At 54.5% G+C, this 24,310-nt stretch overlaps 2 protein-coding genes across 11 annotated transcripts in view; one reads left to right on the forward strand and one right to left on the reverse strand.

The window, feature by feature from the left end:
* AIFM3 (apoptosis inducing factor mitochondria associated 3) overlaps nucleotides 1-9,264 on the forward strand; it is a 53,699-nt gene extending 44,435 nt beyond the window's left edge. Inside the window, exons 18-21 of one of the 2 annotated variants that reach the window (XM_032706150.1) lie at nucleotides 426-501; nucleotides 5,260-5,364; nucleotides 6,539-6,559; nucleotides 7,088-9,264. In XM_032706150.1, coding sequence (XP_032562041.1) covers nucleotides 426-501; nucleotides 5,260-5,364; nucleotides 6,539-6,559; nucleotides 7,088-7,127 — 242 coding nt within the window. In that variant the 3' untranslated portion in view covers nucleotides 7,128-9,264. The remainder of the gene's footprint in view (nucleotides 1-425; nucleotides 502-5,259; nucleotides 5,365-6,538; nucleotides 6,560-7,087) is intronic. The other variant, XM_032706151.1, reaches the window with a different exon arrangement.
* On the reverse strand, nucleotides 242-23,480 carry LOC116795990 (P2X purinoceptor 6-like). 9 transcript variants are annotated; one of them, XM_032706155.1, is made up of 12 exons: nucleotides 23,245-23,480; nucleotides 22,972-23,116; nucleotides 22,708-22,779; nucleotides 20,517-20,592; nucleotides 20,000-20,093; nucleotides 19,633-19,713; nucleotides 18,779-18,920; nucleotides 18,487-18,596; nucleotides 17,108-17,201; nucleotides 15,176-15,241; nucleotides 14,368-14,445; nucleotides 13,237-13,639 (listed from the first exon to the last, which is right to left on the reverse strand). In XM_032706155.1, exons 1-12 carry the CDS (start codon nucleotides 23,367-23,369, stop codon nucleotides 13,544-13,546), a joined length of 1,179 nt encoding a protein of 392 aa, XP_032562046.1. In that variant the 5' UTR covers nucleotides 23,370-23,480; the 3' UTR covers nucleotides 13,237-13,543. The 9 variants fall into 9 exon arrangements, 8 of the variants coding, with proteins under 8 accessions (XP_032562051.1, XP_032562048.1, XP_032562050.1 ...); XR_004360215.1 differs by lacking the exon at nucleotides 13,237-13,639 and adding an exon at nucleotides 15,681-15,800 and having other exon boundaries at nucleotides 14,413-14,445; XM_032706160.1 differs by lacking the exons at nucleotides 13,237-13,639; nucleotides 14,368-14,445; nucleotides 15,176-15,241 and adding exons at nucleotides 242-2,545; nucleotides 3,497-3,529.
* Between the last annotated feature and the right edge of the window lie 830 nt (nucleotides 23,481-24,310).

A 24,310-nucleotide genomic window follows, 5' to 3' on the forward strand; every position in this document is an offset into this window, starting at 1 on the left:
GCTTAGGGGTTTGGTGTCTTCTCTGAAACCTGTCTGCCATGAAGTGCACTTCTCTAAACGTGACGGAGGGTTGATTTAGATTAGATAATGGGAAGAAATTCTTCCCTGTGAGGGTAGTGAGACCCTGGCACAGGTTGTCCCATCCCTGGAAGTGTTCCAGGCCAGGTTGGATGGGGCTTGGAGCAACCTGGTTTAGTGGAAGGTGTTCCTGCCCATGGCAAGGGGTTTGAACAAGGTGGTCTTTAAGGCCCCTTCCAACCCAAACCATCCTGTGATTCGGTTGTTTTTGGTACCTACATCTTCCTGTGCTGGTCTCTTGGTCACCACAGGACGTTCTTTATGTAGCTCTGGAGTGAAACACCCTGTCTTAGAGCTGGATACAGAGGAATTGTTGCTGAATCCACTTCTTCTTCTCTGCTTTGCAGGCCATGCGGAAGGATTCGATGATGTTGTCATTCAGGGAGATTTAGATGAACTGAAGTTTGTGGCATTTTACACCAAGTACGTGTTTCTCTTTTCCATCTTTCTACACAGGCATTCATCTGAGATTGCTCTGCTAGACTGGAAAATAGTTTTACCAGAGCTTCTGTCAGTTAGTTTTGTTCATCTCTGGACACTGAGCTTGTGGGACACTAATAAAAGGCCCTGGAGAAATGATGTGCTGATCGTAGAACAAATTAAATTGGTCTTTGGACCTGGCGTCTCTGCCAGATGTAAGCCCTTTATCTGTTCACATAGTCTTGGGAGCAGATGATGGCTTTTAGTGGCAATACCTAGCAAAGATTTCCTTCCCATCTCATCACCATGTTAATGGTTTGTGACCAGGGCTGGACTGGGCGCTCAGGCATCACCAATTCCGATTCTGGTTTGACAGACTGAGCTCAAAAACCTTTTCTTTCTATAACAAGCTGTGAACATTTGCAACAGCTCAGGAACTTTGTTACACTTGTAGTGAAGCCCACCTCTTCCCTTGGCTGGGACCCTACCTGGGAATGCATTCCTGAGACGTGTTGATAGCTGGGATGTGTTGTCTCATCTGTTTTGGAGCCGTGTTGGGTGTTTAGACTGGGTGCACCAGGAATTTATCCCCAAAATATTTGCTGCTGTTTATTCTTCTCTTGCCTTTGTCCCATCCAAATCTGAAAACAGTGGCCATAGAACCTCCTCATGACTGGAGCCAAAGGGGTTTTTCCAAGTGCTTTCTGATATTAAGGATGGGGAGAGGGAAATCAGGGAAGCAAAGGGCTGCCCAGCTCAGCCATCAGACTACTCGGCAGCAGCACCCAGGCAGGGATCAAGAGGGAGCCCGGGACAGGAGTCAGCTGTGGCTCTGCAGAGATCATCTGACTGCCCCTCTGTTCCCTCCCCAATGGCTCTCATGCCTTCCCTCCCTGAGGGTGCCACATTGCTCCAGACTGGAGCTTGGCAGTTGGATGTGTCCCTCGGGCTTGGAGAGGCACAGGGCTCAGTGTATCACTCCATGGGTCCCTGATTCTCACCCTTCTCCTCCTGGTGCCTGAACACGTCAGGTAAACACCTGCTGCAGGGGATGGGGCTCTAGCTGGCACCTGGGGCCCTTGGCACCTTGGACCCACCTCAGAGTGTACTGGCACCTTGGCCAAAATTGCATAAAGGAGCATGTTTGTGCCAAGGCACCACCTGTGCTGGGGAGAGCTGCTGTGGGGACGTTCCCCTCCTGCAGCCTTTCCATACCAGAGCATTTAGCTCTTTATCCCCACCCTAATTAGAAAGGAAAGGTCAAGTTGCTTTAGTTCGATGTCTGAGGGGCCTGTTCAAAGGGAACGCCTTGATCAAGGTGCGGAATCCCTGCTCTGTGCCCCATGCTTTGTGTGCTGCGGTGGCTGCAGGGGGCAGGGACTGCCTAGGTCTGCCCAGGCACACAGGGTCAGCAGTGGGGGTCCGCCACTGAACACTGTGTTGTTCTACTACCCAGGAGGGGCTCCCAGAGATGTCTTTTGGGTACCAGGATGGCATTCTGCGCTGAGAGCTGGAGGTACTGGGGAGCACCGTCTGGCAGGGGTCAGCCAATGTGTCCCCTGCAGCTTTGCTCAGCTGTCATCACAAATGTCCCTGTTTGTGCTTCTGTGAGGGGCCACTGGAGCATTTTTTCCTCTTTCTTATTTGGTGGTGGTTCTTCTGGTTGGTGCTAATGCTTTTTGACTGAGGACAGTCTCAAACCTACTATTTCCTTCTGCTTTCTTCTGCTGTGCCCACCCTGTGGTTTGCACTCTTCTCCTGGTCCTCCTTGGCTGTTGCAGGAACTACTGGTGGTTCCCACTCCTGCAGCCTATCCTCAGCATTTGCTTTCACAATAAGGCTCTTTTTGCCCCAGAGTTTGAAGAGGAAAGCTGTCCATCTCTCACTGGTCAGAGCTGTGTAGAGGTCAGTGAAAGTCCCTGTACAGGACAGTGCTCTGCAGATGTCCTCGTGGGACACTGCTTTCACGGCAGCACTTCAGCCAGAACAGAATGATGTCATCCCACCCCTAAGACCTTGGAGACCAGGGAATTGTTGTGGCTGTCTTAGAATCATAGAATCATAGAATAGAATAGAATCATAGAATCGATTGGGTTGGAAAAGACCTCCAAGATCATCGAGTCCAACCCTTGGTCCAAATCCAGTCCATTTACTAGATCATGGCACTCAGTGTCACGTCCAATCTGTGTTTAAAAATCTCCAGGGATGATGAATCCACCACCTCTCTGGGCAGCCCATTCCAATGCCTGATTACTCTCTCTGTAAAGAATTTTCTCCTGATATCCAACTTAAATTTCCCCTGGCGGAGCTTAAGCCCGTGCCCCCTTGTCCTATTGCTGAGTGCCTGAGAGAAGAGATCAACCCCCACCTGGCTAGAACTTCCCTTCAGGTAGTTATAGACGGTGATGAGGTCACCTCTGAGCCTCCTCTTCTCCAGGCTAAACAACCCCAGCTCCCTCAGCCTCTCCCCATAGGACTTATGCTCCAGTCCCTTCACCAGCCTTGTTGCTCTTCTCTGGACCCGCTCCAGCACCTCAATATCCTTTCTGAACTGAGGGGCCCAGAACTGAACACAATACTCAAGGTGTGGCCTCACCAACGCAGAGTACAGGGGAAGGATCACTTCCCTGGTCCTGCTGGCCACGCTATTTTTGATACAGGACAAGATCCCATTGGCCTTCTTGGCCACCTGGGCACACTGTTGGCTCATGTTGAGCTTCCTGTCAATTAGTACCCCCAGGTCCCTTTCTGCCTGGCTGCTTTCCAGCCACTCTGTGCCCAGCCTGTAGCGCTGCATGGGGTTGTTGTGGCCAAAGTGCAGGACCCGGCACTTGGCTTTATTGAACTTCATCCCATTGGAATCAGCCCATCTCTCAAGTCTATCCAGATCCCTCTGCAGAGCCCTCCTGCCTTCCAGCAGGTTGACACTCCCTCCCAATTTGGTGTCATCAGCAAATTTGCTGATGATGGACTCAATATTTGCTGATGATGGACTCTTCTTCATGGTTCCCCACTTCTGTTGTGTTGAACCCTGCAAAAGAAGGGAAGACCATGTAGACACATCCACTGTGCTCCCTTTTCCCTCAGCTTTCACACCAAGACTTCTGATTGCTCCAAATCCCAGGTTCAGGAAGGGAAGTCTTGTTGCCTCTGAAGGCCTTTTGAAAAAGAGGGATTCCTACAGGCTCCCCATCTGTCTGACAAAGTGTCCAAAAGCCACTGCTGATGTGGAATGCTCCGGCTCACCAGGATCCCACGGGTTATTTTGTAAATGGAGCAGCTGCCCCATGTCTTGCTGACAGAAATGTTTGGGCTGTGTCCACCTTCCTGGCTGGTCATGTTGGGCACTGTCTGGGCTTGAGGCTGAGCTGGTGGGCAACTGGTGGAGTGTGTCCTCCTTTCAGTTCCCTTACACACCTTAGTTATTCATTGCCTTGGAACAGCACATCTTCCCCTGGTTTTGATGGATAGGTCTCTCCAACCACTTTGTGTTTCCTAGGTGGGAGCTGGCTATGCTCAGGAAACTTGCTCTCCTTTATTTGCAGTGAATTTATTTAGGAATAGTGGATAGAGCCTTTCCCAAATCTTCGTTCACAAAGCCTAGCCATGATGATTTAGAAATAGGAGCCTTGTGAAAACAGTCTGTGATGGAACTGCCCCATGGTTTTGTGGACAGCTGCAAGAGATGGCTTTAACTCCCATGGCTGCACAGGGATGAAGTGTCCTCTGAAACATGGCTTTTGCTCTCCTCTTCTTGGGAATTAGGCACACATTCCCCCACCCTGGCTGTCCTTTGCTCTGTTAATCACAGAGCTCTTTGGCAGCAGATTGAAGAGCATATATTGGTTTGATGGGTGCTTCTATGCTTCAGTTTACTCAACAGTATCTCCAGAGTTTAATATCTTACAACACACCTTCCCTGATCTCACATTTTTTGTCCATTCAGTTATCTCTTCATAAATCGTCTCATGGGCCAGTCTTTGAAGGTTTATGCTTGGGTTGACCTCGGCAAACCTCAAAGTAGAAGAACCCTTCTCATTTGCCTGTGACCTTTAGCCAAAGCTCTTCCAGCATTTTTACATTCTCTTCCTTCCACTTCATTGGTTTCCCACTCTACCTTTGGGGTTGTTTTGCGAGCCTGGTGGGGAACAGCCAGTTGGCCTGGACATCCCTATACATGAGGACTTCATCACTGGGGCTATGGGACCCTGGTGTTGGACACCTCTGTCCTGGTGCCTGTGGAGCGGCTCAGAGGTGGGCACTCTGCCCTCTTGGAGGTGGGAATCAGGAAGAGGATGTAGAGCATTCCAACCAAGTGTCCCACAGGGAAATCCTGACCACCTGCCTCTCCACTCCCTTGGCAGAAGGCAGTAGCACAGGGATCACAGCAACCACTGGGCATCCTTGCTGGTGTCCAGGTTTTTATCACCATCAGATTCAACTTTGGTGGTGTTTTCCCACAGATGCCAGGGTGCCAGAGCTGCCTCTGTCCCCCAGGCACCCTCACGATGCTCACTATGCCAGCACATGAGCATTGGTGGGACCACTGGGGCCAGCCTGCCGTGTCAGCTCTGAGCCCTCTCCTGACCTTTGTCCCATGCCACTAGCACAGTCCCTGTGGTGCTCGTACCTTGGGATCGGGCCTGGCTCTGGAGTGGGTGTTTCTCTTTGCTTCCCGCTTCTCTCCAGCATGCTGGATTTTGGGTGATGGAGCCATGGCCATCCAGGGTGCCCTAACTGCTCTGCTCTGCCTGGCCCTAGGAGCGATGAGGTGGTGGCTGTGGCCAGCATGAACTACGACCCGATCGTCTCCAAGGTGGCTGAGGTCCTGGCTGCTGGCAGGACCATCCGGAAGCGCGATGTGGAGTAAGTAGACACGTAGCGGAAACTGGCAGTGCCAGGGCAGCAGCAAATCACAGCCAGGGGGTGCAGGGCAGGGCCGAGCACCAAAAGGCAGCTCTTTCCTGCTGTTCCCTCTGTACATCCTTGCATCTCCCTTCCTGTTCTGCTTACTCCACCCCCCTCAGTGCTGCCTCCCATCTTCCTCCAGCTTCCTCTGGCATCCTGCACATGTGGGGTTTGTCTTAAACACCAGGACCCAAATCCTTGCACGGACTGCATGGGAGGGGGATACTCACTGCCTTTGGGCACTGGCACATCACCAAGGAAGCACTGCCTGATAATGGGGTGCCCCTGGGCACCCAGTCAGTCAAGAGCATCTACAGAGAGGGGCTGAGTGTGAAGCCTGTGCACAACCCAGCCCAGAGAGCTGGTGGTACCGGGATGCTGGCCTGTGGTGTCTCGGCCTCCAGTTCCTTGGAGTGGAGCTCATAGGCAGGGGGCATTTTTCTCATTCACTTTGTTTTTAAGACCTTGCAGAGGAAAGAGTATAGCCCTTTGTGCTGAGGGTGGGTGCTGGAAGGCAAATGCCAGGGAGGTGGTAACAGCTGGGAAGAAGACTTTAGAGTAGGAACCAAAGCTACTGAGGGAATGTGGGTTCCTGTTTCAGGGATGTTTCCACATGTGGAATAAAAGCAGATCTTTTCAAAAGCTCAGGGAGAGGAGCACTCCTGGCCCCCAGGCAGGTCTGAACCAGCTCAGACTCCCTGGGCACCTCTGGGATGGGGAGAATGTCACACGTCCACCTAGTGGAGATAGGGTTCAGAAAATCACAGGATGGTTTGGATTGGAAAGAACCTTAAAGGCCATCCCATCCCACCCCCTGCCTTGGGCAGGGACACCTTTCACTAGACCAAGTTGCTCCAAGCCCTGTCCAGCCTGGCCTTGAACACTTCTAGGAATGGGGCAGCCACAGCTTCTCTGGGTAACCTGTGCCAAGGCCTCACCACCCTCACAGGGAAGGATTTCTTGTGCTGTAACCCCCAATACGTCGGGAAATGGTTGCTGACTGGGAAGGAGGTGGTATCTCATGGACATCCCAGTGGCGGGTGGAAGCAGGCTTGGGGGCCTGGAGGAAACCAGACCACCTAAACCTGAATGTCTTTTCTCTCTCTGTCTCCTACTGCTTTCACAACTTTAGGCTGTTTGTCCGTCATGGCAAGTACGTTCGATTTGGGGTCCTGGGTGTGCTGGGTGTGAGGGGCTGGCAGGAGGGCCAGCCAGCCACCTGATTGGGCCATATCCCTAATTCCCATGTGGGACACTGATTACGTTGTGGGCATCCATGTTTTGCATCCCCCTCACAGGGGGGCGATGCTGCTGTGCTGGGTGGTAGGGCTGGAGGTGCCAGGAGCCACATCAGGCATAGATCTGCTGGGACTGGGCAGCTGCCTGTTGATTGGGACCATGCTTTGCTGGGGGTTTGGTGGCTTTCCATGAACTTTCAGCTGAATGCCAGGAGGGCTGGGTTTAAGTAAAAAAAAAATGTTTTAGCTCTGTTTTACATGGAATTGAGGATCTGCACGGACTTTTTGGACAGTTTAATGACATGTGAATGAGGACAGAGGAAAGGCACAGCGCAGCAGGGTGGGGGGATGGACACCAGTGACCAATGTCTGGACTAGCACCAAGACAGCATCGAGAGCTGCATATGCTGAGTAATACCCCATCTGGTTTTTCCCTCTTTTAGAACCGGAGACATGTCCTGGCTAACAGGGAAAGGCTCCTAATACTGCTGGTGGCTGTGCCGTCCTGATGCTGCACTCGCTGTGGGGAGACAGGACAGCAGCTCCACAACCCGGTGGGAAACCCAAGGCTCAGCCATTTCCCTTTGAAACTTGGATGAACCCATGCCTGACACTGTGCACTGACCTTTCCAGGAGGACCTCCCATGGCACCTCTGCCCCGGTGCTTGCTGGGCTAGGGCTCTGTTATTGCAATTCCCGTGGGACTGGAAAAGCAGCCCTCAGAGACTGTGGGGTTTGGCCGTGGCAATGGGCATTGGTGCCACGTGGCTCCAGATGCTGCCATTGGGCTGAGGGTCTCCAGGCGGATCTGCCCCATGCACGTCCCTCACCTCTGTAAGCAGCATGAGTGCCTTTGGGTGCTCCTGTGCTTTCATGCATGATGCTCCTTCCCAAATTCTCTTCGCTCCCAGCACAGTTCTGATGTGCATCCCCACAGAGCCTGACATCTGCTCTCTCCTTGCTTGGCTGCAGGGTTTGCCACGGCTCTGCCTGTGCTCACCCACTCTAGGGGGCATCTGGGTGGGCCAGGAGGTGGGGTCACACCAGGTGGTCTCTGTTCAGCCTGTGATTGTGTGGTCCAGGCTGATCCTGCCCAGTCTCCCCCGGCAGAGGTGGGTCCCTGCCCATGGTGAGGGCTCTGGAGCTCAGTGGTCCCATCCCAGCACCTGCAGCTCTTGGTCCATCCCCAGGGTGTGGAGCGGGAGTCCCTGGAGAGCTGGGAAAGCAGCTCAGCTACAGCCTTGGACTTGGTGGCCACCCTTCCAGCCAGCCTTGGAATGTCTCTCCTTGATGACATCATGGGATTGGTGCTGCTGCTGCTGAGGCGTTACTTGAGGAAAAGTAGCCGGAGGAGCCGTCCATCGTCTATCACTTGTCTGTCCTGTCGTCTAGTGACAAGGCTGCATTTCTCAGCCCACCATGCAAGTGCTCTGCTGTCCTGTCTCTTGCCCTTGCTGAAGAAGAGCTGTGTCTCCAGCTCGGGAGTGGACCTGGCCAGCCACAGCCCTGTGCCTGTCAACCCAACAGAGTGGGAGGGTGAGGATCTCCTCAGAGAGCTTCCAGTGCTTTGTCCTGGGGGTGACTCCTTCCCCAGCAGTCAGTGTTTTACCCTGAGTCCAAAACAAGAGAATTTATATTTTTAATTTGATTAGCCCCCTATGAATTAAAGCAATACTATTCTTGGGATCTGGGTAATTTCTGATTCCTTCCAAGACCTTGGGTCAACTCTGCAGGTTCACCAGGGGATTCAAGTACCTCTTCTCTGGAGGCTTCCCACCTGTGTCCATCTCACCTGTTGTTTATTTCCGGTCTTTCAGATCTTGGCTGGATAGAAATGTCACCAGTGTCTGTCACATCTCTGATTTGTCTCTGGTTTCACTGCAAGGCTTTTCCCAGGCGGAATGACCGGGGGGGAGGTAGGCGGGATGTGCAGGCTCCAGCACACAGCAATGAACAGGGACCATTGTGTGTCTGCTGGATCCACAGAAGATGGACATTTCCACTCTGCAGTGGTGTGGGATGGTGTTGAACCTGGGAGCCCTTGTCCAGTGCCTTGGCAAATGCTTCCCGGTGGTGAGCCTGTCCTGGAGCTGGGCAAGGCTGGGTTATCTTCTCTGCCACCTCTTCAGGCACATCTTGCAACCTCTCATACCAGGACAGAAAGTTTCCATCTCTTCTTACAAAACTGCCTGTTCCCATGAGGAATGAGAATCCAGCTGGGGCACAGGCAGCTTGTTAGTGACCCCCAGCTGCATTGCCCCATCACAGTTACTTTCACCAGACTGCCGAGGTATCTTCTTGGTTGCTCACCCTGCTTGCCTGTGCAGATGTGAGCTCTCCAGCAGCTCCTGCTCCTTAGATACTGGGCTGTGCCTGTTGCCCTGCCCATGTCTTGCCCTGTGTGCTGGCAGGACCCCTGGCACGCCTGGGGCTTTGCCTCTACTCCACTCAGGTGAGAGCCCACCTGGAGTATTGCATCCAGCTCTGGGGTCCTCAGCAGAGGATGGACATGGATCTGCTGGAGCAAGTCTAGAGGAGGCCATAGAGATGCTCTGAGGGCTGGAGCCCCTCTGCTCTGGAGCCAGGCTGGGAGAGCTGGAGGTTGTCTCCCTGGAGAAGAGAAGGCTCCAGGGAGACCTTAGAGTCCCTTCCAGTGCCTAAAGGGGCTCCAAGAAAGCTGGAGAGGGACTCTGAACAACAGCCTGGAGTGACAGGATGAGGGGGAATGGCTTCCCCCTGCCAGAGGGCAGGGTTAGATGGGATATTGGGAAGGAATTGTTCCCTGTGATGGTGGGGAGGCTCTGGCCCAGATTGCCCAGAGAAGCTGTGGCTGCCCCATCCCTGCAAGTGTCCAAGGCTGGGTTGGATGGGGCTTGGAGCAACCTGGTCTAGTGGAAGGTGTCCCTGCCCATGGCAGGGACTGGAACAAGATGGTCTTTAAGGTCCCTTCCAACCCAAACGAGTTTGTGATTCTATGATCCGATGACTTCAGTCAGTCAGGCATTGTTCTACTACACTTTCAGCCCCGGATGGTTTGTTTTTGGCAGCATATGGCAGGGAGCTCTACAATTTCATTTTGGCTTTATCAAGCAGAAGAATCCTCCCTTTCTTTGGTTTCTTGTGTCCCTTGCCAGTGCCTGGCCCTCAAAGACCACATTTACAGCATTCACTCCCACTATTTGAGGCAGCTTCTCTGATGTGCCTTATGGGGTGGGTTGGAGGCTGAAGATCATGAAATGAGACCACATATGTTGGGTAGGACTAACACTTACAGAGCGTGTCCAGAGAAGGGCAACTGAGCTGTGGAAGGGTCTGTAGCACAAGTCTGATGAGGAGTGGCTGAGAGAGCTGGGAGTGCTCAGCCCAGAGAAAAGGAGGCTCATGGATGACCTTCTTGCTGTCTCCAGCTCCATGAAAGGAGGGTGAAGCCAGATGGTGGTCAGGCTCTGCTCCCCAATAACAATTGGCCGGGTGAGAGGAAATGGCCTCAGGTTGCACCAGGGGATGTTTAGGTTGGATATTAGGGAAAATTTCTTTATGGAAAGGGTTGTCCAGCCCTTTCACAGGCTGCCCAGGGCAGTGGTGGAGCCTCCATCCCTGGAAGTGTTCAAAAAATGTGTAGATGTTGGACTTGGGGACATGGTTTAGTGGGATACCTGGCAGTGCAGGGTTAATTGGTTGCACTTATTGGTCTTAGAGGACTTTTCCGACCTTAATGATCCTGTTATTTTAAATTTGAAGTCCCCGCAGTGCCATCTCCTTTCCCTGCCATTCACCTCTGGCTGAACCAACCCCTCACACACCATCCCCCACTGCCTGAGCCTGGATGGAGTCTTGGGACACTGAGCAGCGTGGAGGTCTATGAGGGCAGCCTGTTAGCAGGGGAGATCATGGGGATGGGTAAATGCTCCATGAGCCTGGAGGCCTCGAAGAAGCATTACAGGTGAAGAGCATCATTCTTTTGTGTGGCATCCTCCTCTGTCAGGGGGCTTTGAGCAGTAATTACGCTGATATAGCCTGGCTGGGAGAGGGTGCAGTTGCTTAGTTTACCACTGTGTCCCTGTCGTGGTGATGGTTACAACCTGATGCTCACCCCCTAAAGGTGCTGTGGAGGGGAGATGCTTTTGACTTGTGACTCCTTTGCAAATCCACCCTGTGATTGCCATGTAGGCTTGATGTTCCAAGGTGGCAGTTCTTCCCCACATCCCCCTCCCAGCTCAGTAGCCCTGTTCCCAGCGAGCCAATGGCCAGGTGGCCCCGCGCATTAGCCTGACCTGTCATCCCACTGATTCCCTCCTGGCTAATCCTGGCTGAGCCGGGCTGGGGCGAGCAGGGCTCAGCTGTCAGCCATGGCTGTGCACACCCCGCTGCCCCCCAACCTGCGCCGGGGCTTGGTGGCATTCAGCGGCTCCCTCTTCATCACCAATAAGACACAGGATAGCGGCACTGCCCACATCTACCAGCCAGGTATGGGCAGTGGGGCTCTGCGGAGGGGGATTGGGGGAGGGGGTTATCACCATGAGCACCTGGGTGCCTCAGAGCCAGGAGCACCCAAAGGGTCTCTGTACCTCCCCCACCAAGGAGGGGAGCAAAAATAAGAACATTTGCTGCAAAGAGCTGTTTGTGGTACCCAAGGGCTATTGCTCCACTCCACGAGCTGCAAGTGGGGGTCCCTCTGAATAGGGGGACACCAGAGTTGCTGAGCAGCCTGCCCACCTCTGCCCATCCTGCCTAGCCCACGAGGTGCTGGCCAGCCTGCCCCTCCAGGTGATGCTCTACTTCAACGTCTACTACTTCCCCGTCTGGTGCCTGGCTGAGGGAATGATGCTGCAGCTGAAGGTACTGTCCCCTGGGGCACATGGGGAGGGGGGAGCTGCTCCTGCCCAGCCTCCCTTGTCGTAGGGGAGAAACAGTGAACAGGGGACAGGGGAGCCTCTTCAGAATTAATGGGTCTCCAAAATGCCCTGACCCCCATGAGACGAGATGGCTCATCTCTGGCTGCCAGAAATGGAAATCATGAACCTTCCAGGCAGGAAAGGTTAAACTGGGAGAGAAAAGTGGGCAGAGCTGAGCACCAGCCTGGTGGGAGCTGGCAGAGAATGGAGCACTGGGTATGGGGAGGAGGGCCCAGGCACTGAGCATGGGGTGCAGGGGACAGGGCAAATGGGATGGGAGAAGGGCACAAGTATCTGGGAATTGAGCACAGGGAACGGTGCACAGGGGATGGGAAACTGGGCATGGACAGCTGGACTGGGGTGCAGGGGCTGGAGCTGACTGGGACAAGGCTGTGCCCCCATTACAGTACCACCTCCTACCTTGGCACTACCAGTTCCTGCTGGTCACAGCCTTCCTCATTCTCTCGCTGGCTGAGGGCTCCCGACTCTACCTGGGCTACCTGGGCAATCTCCAGGAGAAGGTAAACACCACCTGCCCTGGCACACAAACCCCTTATACTCAGTGAGGGTCAGCCCAGCTGGGGGAGCCTGATGGCCCCTCACTTGGAACCCAAATGCCCATCACTGCCCCTTCTTCCTGGAGTTCTGCCTGGAGTTGTCCCAGGAGAGAATGATGGGTGCAGGCAGGACCTGAAGGCAGGAGACAAAGGAGATCCACTCGCCCTCCTGCTGTATCCTTCCTGTGGGTGCAACCCTCCAGCACTGGGTTTGACAGCATCTCACCACATCCGACCACAGCTCTGCGTGGCAAGGATGTCCCCGATACCCGCGTGCCAAGGCTGGCAGTGATGCAGGGAGCTCCTGGGTCACAGAGGGTCCCCCTACCCCACCACTGCCTCCTTATCCCATCTCAGCAGGTTCTGCTCCTGCAGGTGCCTGAGCTGGCTGGGTTCCTGCTACTCTCCTTCCTGATCCAGCTGCCCCTCCTGCTCTTCCTGCTGACAGACAGCCAGGTCATTCACTTGCCACTGGAGATGCCCATGCACAGCCTGTTCCTGGCCTTCCTCCTTGCTGAGATTGTGGCTGCCTTCCTGGCACTGAAGACCATGACCAAGCAGCTGGCGGCACAGTTCTACCTGCAGCATTTCCAGGAGGGCAGGAGGGGCCGGCCAGGGGGCACAGGGGGGCAGGCAGCTGAGGTGGGGTGATGCTGCAGGACCCCTCCAAACCACGCAGTCAGTCCCAGTAGGGAGCATTAAATGGTGCTTGAACCCACAGATACTGTGTTTTTGAGCCTTGTGGAGTTCACAGAACAGTCCCTGGGCACGGACCCGGACAAACCCTGCCCTGCACCAGGCTGATACAGCCCGAGGCAGGTGGGAGTGAGGGGTCAGCACCTCTGAAACACTCTGGCTTGCCCCAGGGCTGTGCCTGTCCTTGCTGAGCATCAGCCCTGGCAGGAGGCAGGAACTGGGGGTGCAGAAGCCACTGCACCCCCCAGGAAGTACCAGCTCAGGGCTGGAGCCTTAAACTGGGCTCTTAAATCCTCTCTGAGCTTCCCAGGGATCCCCTGAGGATCTGGGCAGCTCACATGAAGCCATCCCAGCTGGAAGCATGCAGGGTGCTGTGAGGTGCGAGAGCAGCATCCCAAAACTTGACAGCCACTTGCAGGGCTTGAGACAGAGCAGAGCCACCTCCCACTTTTGGAACAGCTTTATTCCATTGCATCTCTGGTTTTCATGGGAAATCAAAGCCCACAGCCATCAGAATGTGGAGAAACATAAAGCGCTTTAAGCCTCTTTTGCCCAGCACAGCTCTGCTCCGGCACCTGTTATCAGTGCTGGGAGTGGCAGCTGGGATGGCTTTGTGTTCCAAGAGCCAAGAACTGCTGCTGCTGCCACTGCCAATGTTTCTCCAAGAAAGGCAGACTCTAACCCCAGCAGTGCACACCTGGGCCAGGACTGGCCCACCTCCACCTGGGCCGCAGCCATGCCCCCATCATGTCTACCTGGAGGTGGCTCCGGAGGGAAGGGTGCTTGTGGTGGAGCATTCCTGATGTCCATAAGCTGAGGCCTTGGGCTTACCTTTAGGGGGTTTTGCCTGAAAAATGAACAGGGGTAACAGTACAACAGGCACGGGGATAGCCCAGGTGGACCCGCACTGCTCTCTTTGGTCCCATGAGAACAGATGCACTCTCTAAGACTCCCACTCCGCTCCTGATTTGAGATCTGGCATGAGGAACATTCTCCACCAGCAGGATGGTGCAGCCCTGGGGCAGTTCACCAGGAGCTGGTGGATCTCAGTCCTCAGAAGCTCCAAAGACTTGGCCAGACAAAGCTGGAGATGAACTGAGGCAGGGCTGGCAGCTCTCCTGCTCTGTGGAGGCCTCCCTGTGACTCACTGATTCACCAAGGAAGTGAATTCCCACAGCAGGAATCATGTGAGGCATGAAAATCTGTCACTGAACTGCAGCACAGGACGTGCTTTGAACAGCTGCCCTCTCTCTGCATGGAGTCCAGATTCCCTTTGGAAGAAGAATAAGTGTGGAGCTGGGTCACATTTCCAGGTAAGGTCCCCATGGGGACCCCTTGTTGTCCAACAGGAACTGAGGTTGTGATGCAGCTTTCCCTGAGTCCTGGTACCAGCTGCATCCCTCTCCCAGTTCAGATCAGCCATCAAGCTCAAAAGCTGGAGACTAAGAGCTGCTCCACCAGGATCTTCCCAGATCTTGTGAACTCAGTTTTAACCAAGGGGCAGAAAATCATAAAATTATTCACTCCAAAAACCTTCACTCCAACCTTCTCTCTCCCATGTGGTCCCACCCTTACCTCCTCGAACTTCTCCTTCCAATACAGGTCAGCCTTTGCATCCAGGCAGAGCAGAACTAGGTCACAGACCACTGTAGCCTGGAGACAGACAGATGTTGAAGACTGTATGCAGGGAAACTTCCCGCTGGAACGTCTAGCCCTCCACCCTGGCTCCCACTGAGCCCCGCAGCTGGCTGTGGGCCAGTGCTGAGGGCAGCGAGCCGGCCCTGCCTCCGGCCAGGTCACCTGCCAACTCCAATGGCTCCTCTCTGACCCAACAGGCTCCCATGAGCTGCACAGGAGGTCAGACAGGATCACCTGGGCTGCAATGGATGGACACAGGGAGTGCTCTTCCAGTGCCCTCACAGCTGTGTATGGACTGGGATGAGCATGTTAGGGACGAAAGAGGGGGCAGGTGGGGGACCTCAGGCTCCCTTCCAGTTACCTGCTGGAAGGGATGAGCCATATAAGGGCTCTATGAGGAGCTGCCCCATCTGGTGACAGGACACCAGGTCACTTTAGAGTCAGGGGAGAAGCAGAGAGAGGAGCTGCTTTCCCCTGCCAGCAGCATCCCAGCGATGCTCCTTCCCAGGGCCCACACAAACACCCAGCCTCCACGAGACATGACCCTGACAGTGCTCAGGATCCCAGTGCTGTCATTACTGCTAATGGTCACAGGGAAACGGGAGCTGACACCCTGCCAGACCATCTCCTGTTCATGCTGACCGGCACCCAGGAAGCCTTGTGCCCAGGCAGGCAGGGAAACAACTGATGAGCGGCAAATCCCAAGCCATGGATTGAAGGAAAAGAGCGTATCTGGAGTACTCACAGCACCAAAGAAGGCAATGCTTGTGCCGAAGCTCACGGCAGTAGGAATGATGCTGAACTTCCCAGCCTGGTGAGAAATAGTGGAGAGGGAAGACAGTGGGTAGAGAGTGATGAGAGGGGTGTGGGCTGTGGGGCAGTGTGCTTGAAGTTGTGTAACGTGGAGTCTTTATACGATAAAGAAATGGAGTCTGCTCCCTGATCAGATGGTAATCAAAGAGGCTTTAATTCAAATTCAGCGCCCTTTTTATCCCTTAAAACCATGTGACCTTGTGACCAACGGGGTTGTCTATTTTGGTGCAGGTCCCCTGGGCTTCCCTGCCCTCTGTGCGTTCCCTGCACTCCTGGACACGCCTCCTACAAAGCTGGGGTGCGCAGGAGGGATCCAGGAACATTTCTCCATGCCCAACTCTAGGAACTGCTGTTGCACTGACTCCAAGCCCCTTTGGCTGTCAAAGAAGGAACTGACAGCTGGTGACCTGGTGGCAGCAGAAGTTACTGTGACCCACCTGCTCCCCCAGGCATGGCAGGAGCCTCCCTCTTGCTGCAGCTGCCACCTATGGAACCATATCCCAGCAAACATGGCCCTGATGCAATGTGTCCCTCTCTGCTCAAATGAGTCTGGTGGTCTGTGGGGGGAGAGATTTTGGGGTTACAGTCTCTCTCCCAGCTTTCTCTCCTGCTGCTGGACCTGCCCTCACTACCCAGAAGTGGTGCATCCTGTCCTATGATGTGTGCTTCACCTTCTTCAGGTGCAAAGGGCGCTGCTGAGCATGACAGTCCAGCTGTGGACATTTCTCAGGGTGCCAAGAGCTCTCAGTACAGACTCCTTCTTGCACAGCTGAGCACTGCGTGTCAGTGATGCTGCACAGAGTAGTGTCAGCGATCACAAAATCATGGAATGGTTTGGGTTGGAAGGGGCCTTAAAGATCATCTCATTCCACCCCTCTACCATGGACACAGACACCTTTCACTAGACCAGGTTGCTCCAAGCTCTGTCCAGCCTGGCCTTGGACACTTGCAGGGATGGGGCAGCCACAGCTTCTCTGGGCAACCTGGGCCAGGGCCTCCCCACCCTCACAGGGAACAATTCCTTCCCAATATCCCATCTAACCCTGCCCTCTGGCAGGGGGAAGCCATTCCTCCTGATCATGTCACTCCCGGCTGTTGTCCAAAGTCCCCCTCTAGCTCTCTTGGAGCCCTTAGACCCTGGAAGGGACTCTAAGGTCTCCCTGGAGCCTTCTCTTCTCCAGGTGAACACCCCCAGCTCTCCCAGCCTGTCTCCAGAGCAGAGGGGCTCCAGCCCCAGAACATCTCTGTGGCCTCCTCTGGACTTGCTCCAGCAGCTCAACGTTCTTGTTATGTTAGGGACCGCAGAGCTGGAAGCAGCTCTGCAGGTGAAGTCTCACCTGAGCAGGAGGGCAGAATCCTTCTCTCATCTACTGCCCATGCTGTGGGAGGAGCCCAGGACACTGGAGGTTTCAGGGCTCTCAGCTCACATGGCTGGGCCATATCTAGGCATGATCATGCCCACACCTTTTGTCCCTGAGGGTACAATTAATCAAAAGGGGATTAACTGTCCAGGTTCAGAAGAGTTCAGGTTGTCCTTTGGCAGGTGCTTCCCCCTCAAGACCCTCAGAGAAGCCCATAGACCCAGATCAGCTCACCTTGCCTACACAACATTTCACAGCTCCTGTGTCAGACCCTCAGGGAGGGAAGCCTCCCTGCTCAGGGAATAACCAAGAGGTTTTTCTTTAAATGAAAGAGATCATTTTCTCCCACTCTACTTGGAAAACTCTGGGAAGAGGTGAAGAGCTCACCAGGATGGGAAGAAGCAACAGCAGCAGGAAGCCACAGGGGTGGTTGCAGGAGAGCAGCGGGGAGTGGTGGGAGGAGTCAGCCCTGGGGACTGCCGGGGCTGCGCAGGACACGGTACCTGGCCGTGCACGGAGGTGTCGAAGCGGAGGCCGTAAAGCTTCAGCAGGTTCCGGTAGAGCTGCCGCTGGGAGCCCCAGTAGTAAGAGGCAGTTCTGTGGGAGACATTGGACACACCTCAGAAAGCAGTGAGGGAAGTGGGCTGCCAGTGCCAAAGAATTGCTGGGGCTACCGTGTACCTGTGCACACCTGGTGTCCTCCAGGTTGGGACCTGGGTGATACATGTGTTGCCACGACTCACTGGCTGGCATCAGCAGTGGGGCATCTGCATCCCCTCAGCACCCAGTCTGGGAAAACACAGCTCCCAGTGCACCCAGTTCAGGTGTGGACAGCCAGAGAACCCTGCCTCGGGGAGGTAATGCCATGCATAGCTCCAAACACAGCAGATCTGCCATAGCATCCTGGTACTAATAGGCCCTACCCTGATTCACCATTTCCTATCGTCTTGGAATCACAGAACCATTCAGGCTGAAAAGCCCTCTAAGATCATCAAGTCCAACCCTTAACCCAGCACCATCATGTTCTCCACTAACCCACATCCCCAAGTGCCACAACTACACAGCCTTTAAATCCCTCCAGGGATGGCGAATCCACCACCACCCTGGGCAGCCTCTGCCGGGCTGGACAGCCCTTTTTGTGAAGAAATTTTCCCAAATATCCAATCTAAACCTCCTTTAGTACAACTTGAGGCTGTTTCCTCTCATCCTGTCTACTGTTACTTGGGAGCAGAGCCCAACCCTCACCTGGCTCCACCCTCCCATCAGAGAGTTGTAGAGAGTTGTAGAGAGTGAGAATGTCCCCCCTGAGCCTCCTTTTCTCCAAGCTGAGCCCCTTCAGCTCCCTCAGCCGCTCCTCATCAGACTTGTGCTCCAGACCTTTCCACAGCTCTCCTGCCCACCTCTGGACGTGCTCCAGCCCCTCAATGTCTTTCTTGACAGGAGGAGAGTCACTCCCTGGTCCTGCTGCCACACCATTGCTGGTACAGTCCAGGTGTCCTTGGCCTTAACCACCTGGGTTCACGTTCACCTCCAGGTCCTTTTCTGCCTGCAGCTTTCCAGCCACTCTGCCCCCAGCCTGTAGCATTCCATGGCGTTGTTGTTACCCAAATGCAGGACCCGGTACTTGGCCTTGTTGAACCTCACACCACTGGCCTCACCCCATGGATCCAGCTTGTCCAGATCCCTCTGCAGAGCCTCCTGCCCTCCAGCAGACCAACACTCCCACCCAGACTGGTGAACCGCGTGAAGGTGAGTTTGCAAATGACACCTGCAAACTGTGCCCCTGCTGGTCCTTTCAGAGCACCCATCAGAACTGAGATCTCAAATGACTGCAGTGTGCTCATCCCACAGCCCCATGTGGCCACTGTCCCAGCATCCTCACCTGAAATTGTACCTTGTGTCCTGCAGGCTGAAGAAATACTGTGGCTGGCACTGGGCAGCAGGGTGGTCCAGGTCGCAGTCCCACTTGATGAGAACTCCAATGCTCCCCCCCTGCAAAACACATTTTACTCCAGGAGAAGCATGGGATCAGAAACTGGCTGAGTTCTTTACTGTTCAGACATTCCTAGATCATACATTCCCTTAGCATTTCAGGGTCAGTCCTGTCCTCTGCCTCTTGCTCACATCCTTGCGGAATTTTGAGTCATCTCCATACTTCTATAAAAACCAAGTACCAGCAGTGCGAGGTCTCCAAAGTGCTCTCCAGCTGCCTCCACCATGTTACGTACACGGAACACAGGACAGGAGGGGTTGAAGACTGGATCATATGTGCAGCTCTTGAAATAGCTGGGGTCACTGGTTTGTAAAGTGTTGCACCTGAGACAGCAGGGGCGGGGGGACAGAGTGTGGGAGGTCATAGAGCCTGTCTGTGGGACTGAAAAGGGGACCATCCTGCTGGAGTGGGCCCCCCAGAGCTCTCAGTGGGGGGAAAGTCATTGCCTTGCCTAAAGCCTCAGATGGAGAGAGGGTGGAGTAAAACCATCCCAGAGGAATCACAGAGAGTATTCATCTTTTATAGCATCTGCCATAGCCTTCCCCTGTACCTCCCTGTGTTTCTTCTTTCTCCCCCAGCACCCAGCTCCCACCCAGCTCGACTCAGTGCTCCAGGGCTGACAGCAGGGACAGTTCAGTTGCCCCACACTGCATCTTCTGCCAGGGTAAGGCAGCACAGTCAGCATGCCTGGGGCTGCGAGGCCAGTGTAGCCCTTTACCTGGCTTCTGTGAAACCACTTTGCAAGGACTAAGGCAAAAATATTAGTCTCACTCCCTGGACGGCCTAGTCCAGCTTTCTGCAGTGCTCTACGTGGGCATGACCAGTCCCTCTCTCTGAGGTGTCCCCATCCCACTGCTTTTACAGCTGCACACATAGGGTGTTCACCTGAACATCCATCCTGCCTGTAATTGCCCAGCACCACCTGTCCTGGGTGGCACATGGCTTCACATAGCCTCAGGTGCTCAGCCCCATGACAGGCAGCCTCAGTGCTGAGGCTGGACCGGGCTCAGGCTGGCTGGAAAGCACCGTACTTACTTGGAGAAGTTAAATTTGGTGAAGTGGACAGTGTTTTTTATAAAGAGAGTGAAATTCTCCGCCTCAGCCAGAAGAGGTTTCCTGGAAAACAACCACCAATGAACTCAAGTCTTGCACAGTGGCCAAGGCACAGCCCCATTCCCCAAGCTCCACAGTCTCATCTGGAATCCCAAAATTTTGGCCACAATGGACAGCTGCAAGAAACGTTCTTGCGTAAAGTTCTCTGACCTTAACTGACTGGGAGACTGATGTCAAAGGTCTCCCTGAACACAGCTGCCCTTGGGCGAGTCTCAGGGTCAGGCTCCTGGTTAGACAGAGGGAAGAAATCAAAGCTCCCAATACCTGCTATCCCCTTATCTGTGATTACCTGGGCAGGGTACTGTTCTCCACAGGACACCAGCCATAGATCTCACAGGTGGAACGGGTGGCACTGAACATCACACATTTCCCAGTTTTTATCCCTAAAAATGAGAGAATGTAAGATAGGCTGAGAGAGTTGGGGTTCATCAGCCTGGACAAGGGAAGGCTCCAGGGAGACCTTAGAGCCTCTTCCAGTGCCTAAATGGGCTCCAAGAAAGCTGGAGAGGGACTTGGGACAACAGTCTGGAATGACAGGACAAGGGGGAATGGCTTCCCACTGCCAGAGGGCAGGGTTAGATGGGATATTCTCCCCTGTGAGGGTGGTGAGGCCCTGGCACAGGCTGGCCAGAGCAGTTGTGGCTGCCCCATCTCTGGAAGTGTTCAAGGCCAGGTTGGATGGAGCTTGGAGCAATCTGGGCTAGTGTTCCTGCCATGGCAGGAGAGTGGGACTAGATGAGCTTTAAGTTCTCTTTCAACCCAAACCATTCTAGGATTTTATGTTTATTAAGCAAAACTCCCAGTACCATTGCCATGAACCACAGGGTTTCCCATGGGACAATCTGCATCTTCTGTGCACATCGCGTCAAGGACAGAGGGGCTCTGGGAAGGACAAGAGACAAGTGCTGTCATTGTGCTGTGCAGCCACCTGAGGCCATGCTGTCACTTACCCCCATTGCTGTGCCTCTACTCCTGTTTCTCCAAGCACTTCCCAAACAGTTAAAGACCATTCACCATGTCCAGACCCTGGACAGCCTCCAGCCAATGAGGAGAGAGGCATGTCTGAGGGACGATCCTTCCCGCCTGTCTCCATGCTATTGGGAGCACATGTCTCCTGCTCCTCAGAGGCAGAGGAATCCTCCAGAGCTAACTCAGACCTTTCAGCTGGAACTGGGAACCAGCATGAGGGCCTCAATGACTGAGCCCATTAAGCACCTTGTAAAGCACCACAACAAATACCCTGGGGAAGAGCTTAGTAGACCTAAATCCAGCATAACACAAGTTTTACAAGAGACAGGGAAAGCTTCACCCTCACTCTGGACCTACCTGGTTCCCAGGAGCAGTAAAAACCTCTTATTCAAACACAGAGAGATGATGGCAGGTGGGGGAATACTACTAACACCTTCTCCAGCTACCCCAGGCCATGGCAGGAGTCACTAGCCCATTAGAAACCCACCTCCCCAAGACCCAGGGGACACAGAGGCTCAAACGCAGGCAGGGGACCCCCAGTTATGGAGTCAGAAGAAGTGGGGGGCTGTCCAGGCCTTTCCAGGGCTGCTACAGGACAGCCTCAGCCTCTTGTTTAGGTGTGAAACCCACTAATGTGAGCCAAGAGGAGCAGCACCTTTGGGCTGGGTGGGGGCTCACTGCCTAGGGGTATAGAGTCATTATGGGATGCAGGAGAACATTTGGGTATTGCACAGGTGTTTTAGGGGATGGGTTGTTTAGGGAAGGAAGAGAAGGCATGGAAAGGAGGGAACTAGGTGGTCTGAAAAGGAACAAACATTGGAAAATAGAGGGATAAAAGGATGCAAGGAGTAACTGCGTGTACAGCTGCTAAAACAGCTCGGTTTGTGTTTGGTGCTGCTTCTGGCCCCAGACACACTGATCTGCCAGCACCAAATACTTTGGTCATCAAGAACAGTCAGAGAATATTCAGACTGCTCTAACTCCCCGCAAAGCCAAAAGCTGTCACTGCTAAATCTTCAAAGCTTTTCAAATATGAATGTCACCTACAGCCCCAAAGCCAGAACCTGAGGAGATCAGCATGGGGTGCAGGCTGGGACAGGCACCCCCACACACTCCAGCACTGGAACGGGATGAAATCCTCTGCTCTCTGTGTCCTTGGCTTGCACACTGCAAAACTAGCACCGAGAGATGCCTGTGGCTGCCTGTGAGAGCCCTAAAATGCCCTACAGCACTTGTCTTCCTCCCTGTCAGGACTTCGGGAGTTGTCAGCATTTTAAAGATGGATCATTAGTGCCATTTTCCCTGACCCAAAACCAGGGTTGCTCCTCCTCTCCCACAGCATCTGGCCACAGCAGGAGCTGAAGGGACCATTAGGACAATCAGCACTTGGCTCAGGCACAAGGTGCCAGGAGTGGCTCAGCTTAAAGGACATTTGCTCCCATCTACCAAGCCAGGTCCAGCCTGGGAGAGCTCAGTGGAGGGAGTTGGCCTGACCCCAGTCTTAAAGGGAAGACTTCTCTCAGAGAACATATACCACTAAGTGTTTGTTGGCTGGCTGGGAAACCACCTAGACCTTGTGTTCTGTTCCTCCTAAAAACAGGATGCTAAGACGGACATTAGTCCTGCAGCAAGGAGTTATCAAGGAAACATGACACAGGTATCCATGGACTGTGTGTCAAAGCATCCCCTTGTTCGAGGGCAGCAGAAAGCCTGGAATGGTCATACAGTGCCACCACCCAAGGAGCCCAGAGCTGGTGAGGCCCCAAGTGTCCTTTGTCCTGGTCACCACAAGCAGTTCTGGCCAGAGAGCATGGATATACACCTTGGCTCATGCAGGCATGACAGAGCAAGTGCAGATGAGCATGGAAGAGCTATGGAGCAGTGAGAATGAGGGGAATCAGGTTTGTTGGGAATATATATCCATTTTCCGCTTTTATCTGGTCTTCCTCTGGGTTCCACCGAGGAGCGGGACAGATGGCTCCATCCACCACCCCCTGGGGGCTGGGCTGGGGCAGCCCTGGCACTCACCTCGGGACAGGTGCCCTGGGCCTGCTGGGCTGTGGCAATGAAATTGGTCACCAGAAAAAGCACATTTTCTCCCTGAGAAGCAAGAAGGTACCATCAGTGAGGAGGGTGGGTCCAGGGGATACCCTGTGACACTGTCACCGGGAGGAACAGGCAGTAATGGCCACGTTTGGGCTTTGGGAGGCCAATGGTACCGGCGGCGTTCCATTGCCAAGGGGACTGAACTCCTATGTGCCCCCCCTGCCCCCGCCCGGGGCCCGGCCGTACCTGCGGGGGCCAGGTGAGATCCGCCCCGTCCCAGAGCCGCCGGCCCGCGGCCCCGGCGGGAGCCGCTCCCTTCACCTTGGTGACCACGGCGACACGCGGGGCCGCGTCGCGCTCCTGGTACCCCTTCCGCAGCAGCAGCACCCACCTGCGGGGGGGAAAGGGGGGGCGGACGCTGAGGGACCCCCGCCCGCCCCCCGAGGGCAGGGACGGGGGAGTCCCTACCCCAGCAGGAACCCCCGGCCCCCCCCCGAGGGCAGGGGCAGGCATCCCTACCCCAGCAGGTAGCCTAGCGCGCTCAGCTGCAGCAGCCGGTACAGGAGCCCCACCCGCCGGTTCCGCGTCAGCGAGAACTTGGCCGTCTTGTAGTCGAGCAGGAGCCCGCAGGGCGAGCCCGGCATGGCGGCACGGAGGGGGAAAGGCGGACACGGAGCGGGGACAGAGGCCACGGGGTGCGACGCTGGCGGACAGCCGCGAGGACCGGAGGACTCGGAGGGTGGGGGCCACCCCCGGCACTGCGGCCCGGCCCCGGCCCCGCCCCCGTTGCCATGGCAGCGGCGCGGCCCGGCCGGAGATGGCGGCGGGCGGAGAGGGCCGCAGTGGGCTGGGCGGGCCGTCCCCTCCGTCACCCTGAGCCCGAACCACAGCCACACAGTCACTGAGTGGTCTGGGTTGTAAGGAACCGTAAAGCCCATCCAGCCGCACCCCCTGCCGCACGTAGGGACACATTCTGCTAGACCAGGTTGTGTTTTATAATCACAAGGTCATGGCCATGCTTCTGTTTAACTGTAAATATTTTTGAAATTAGAATTCCCGCTGACAGAGAGCAGGATTCTGGGAGCAATACAGGCTTCAATGTCAAGGTCAGGATTCAGAGCATCTGTAAGTAAACTAAAGGGGCACTTTCTCTGGGTGTACTCACAGACTGCCGCATAGAAGTGATGCCCGGAGAGGTACATTGTGGGGCACAGTGGGCCACAACCTTTTCCATTTCCTCTGCATCATGAATAGTGACAGCAGAAGTATTTTTCATCATTTTTATGGGAAGATAAATTCATCCTTTAGCAACATAAATTAAACTGTATCCAGTCTTGTCTTTCCTAGCAAAGCTTGAAATTATTTTTGAAGGGGAATCTTGTACTTATGTACACCCTTGTCAGCCTGTGTTTGGGGACTCCCTTTGCTAGTGACTTTATTTCTTTTCTTGTTGGTCTCATCCTTGTTACTGCATAGTGCTCTTTTCCTTTGGCCCCTGACTTTAAGCAGCTGTTATTTAATTCTACACCCTTGTGTTCATAGCATTCCTGTGTGGTGAGATGAAACTCAGCTACTGCTCCCTGGG

Source organism: Chiroxiphia lanceolata, chromosome 18 (genome assembly GCF_009829145.1).
Source record: "Chiroxiphia lanceolata isolate bChiLan1 chromosome 18, bChiLan1.pri, whole genome shotgun sequence".
Lineage (NCBI taxonomy): Eukaryota > Metazoa > Chordata > Aves > Passeriformes > Pipridae > Chiroxiphia > Chiroxiphia lanceolata.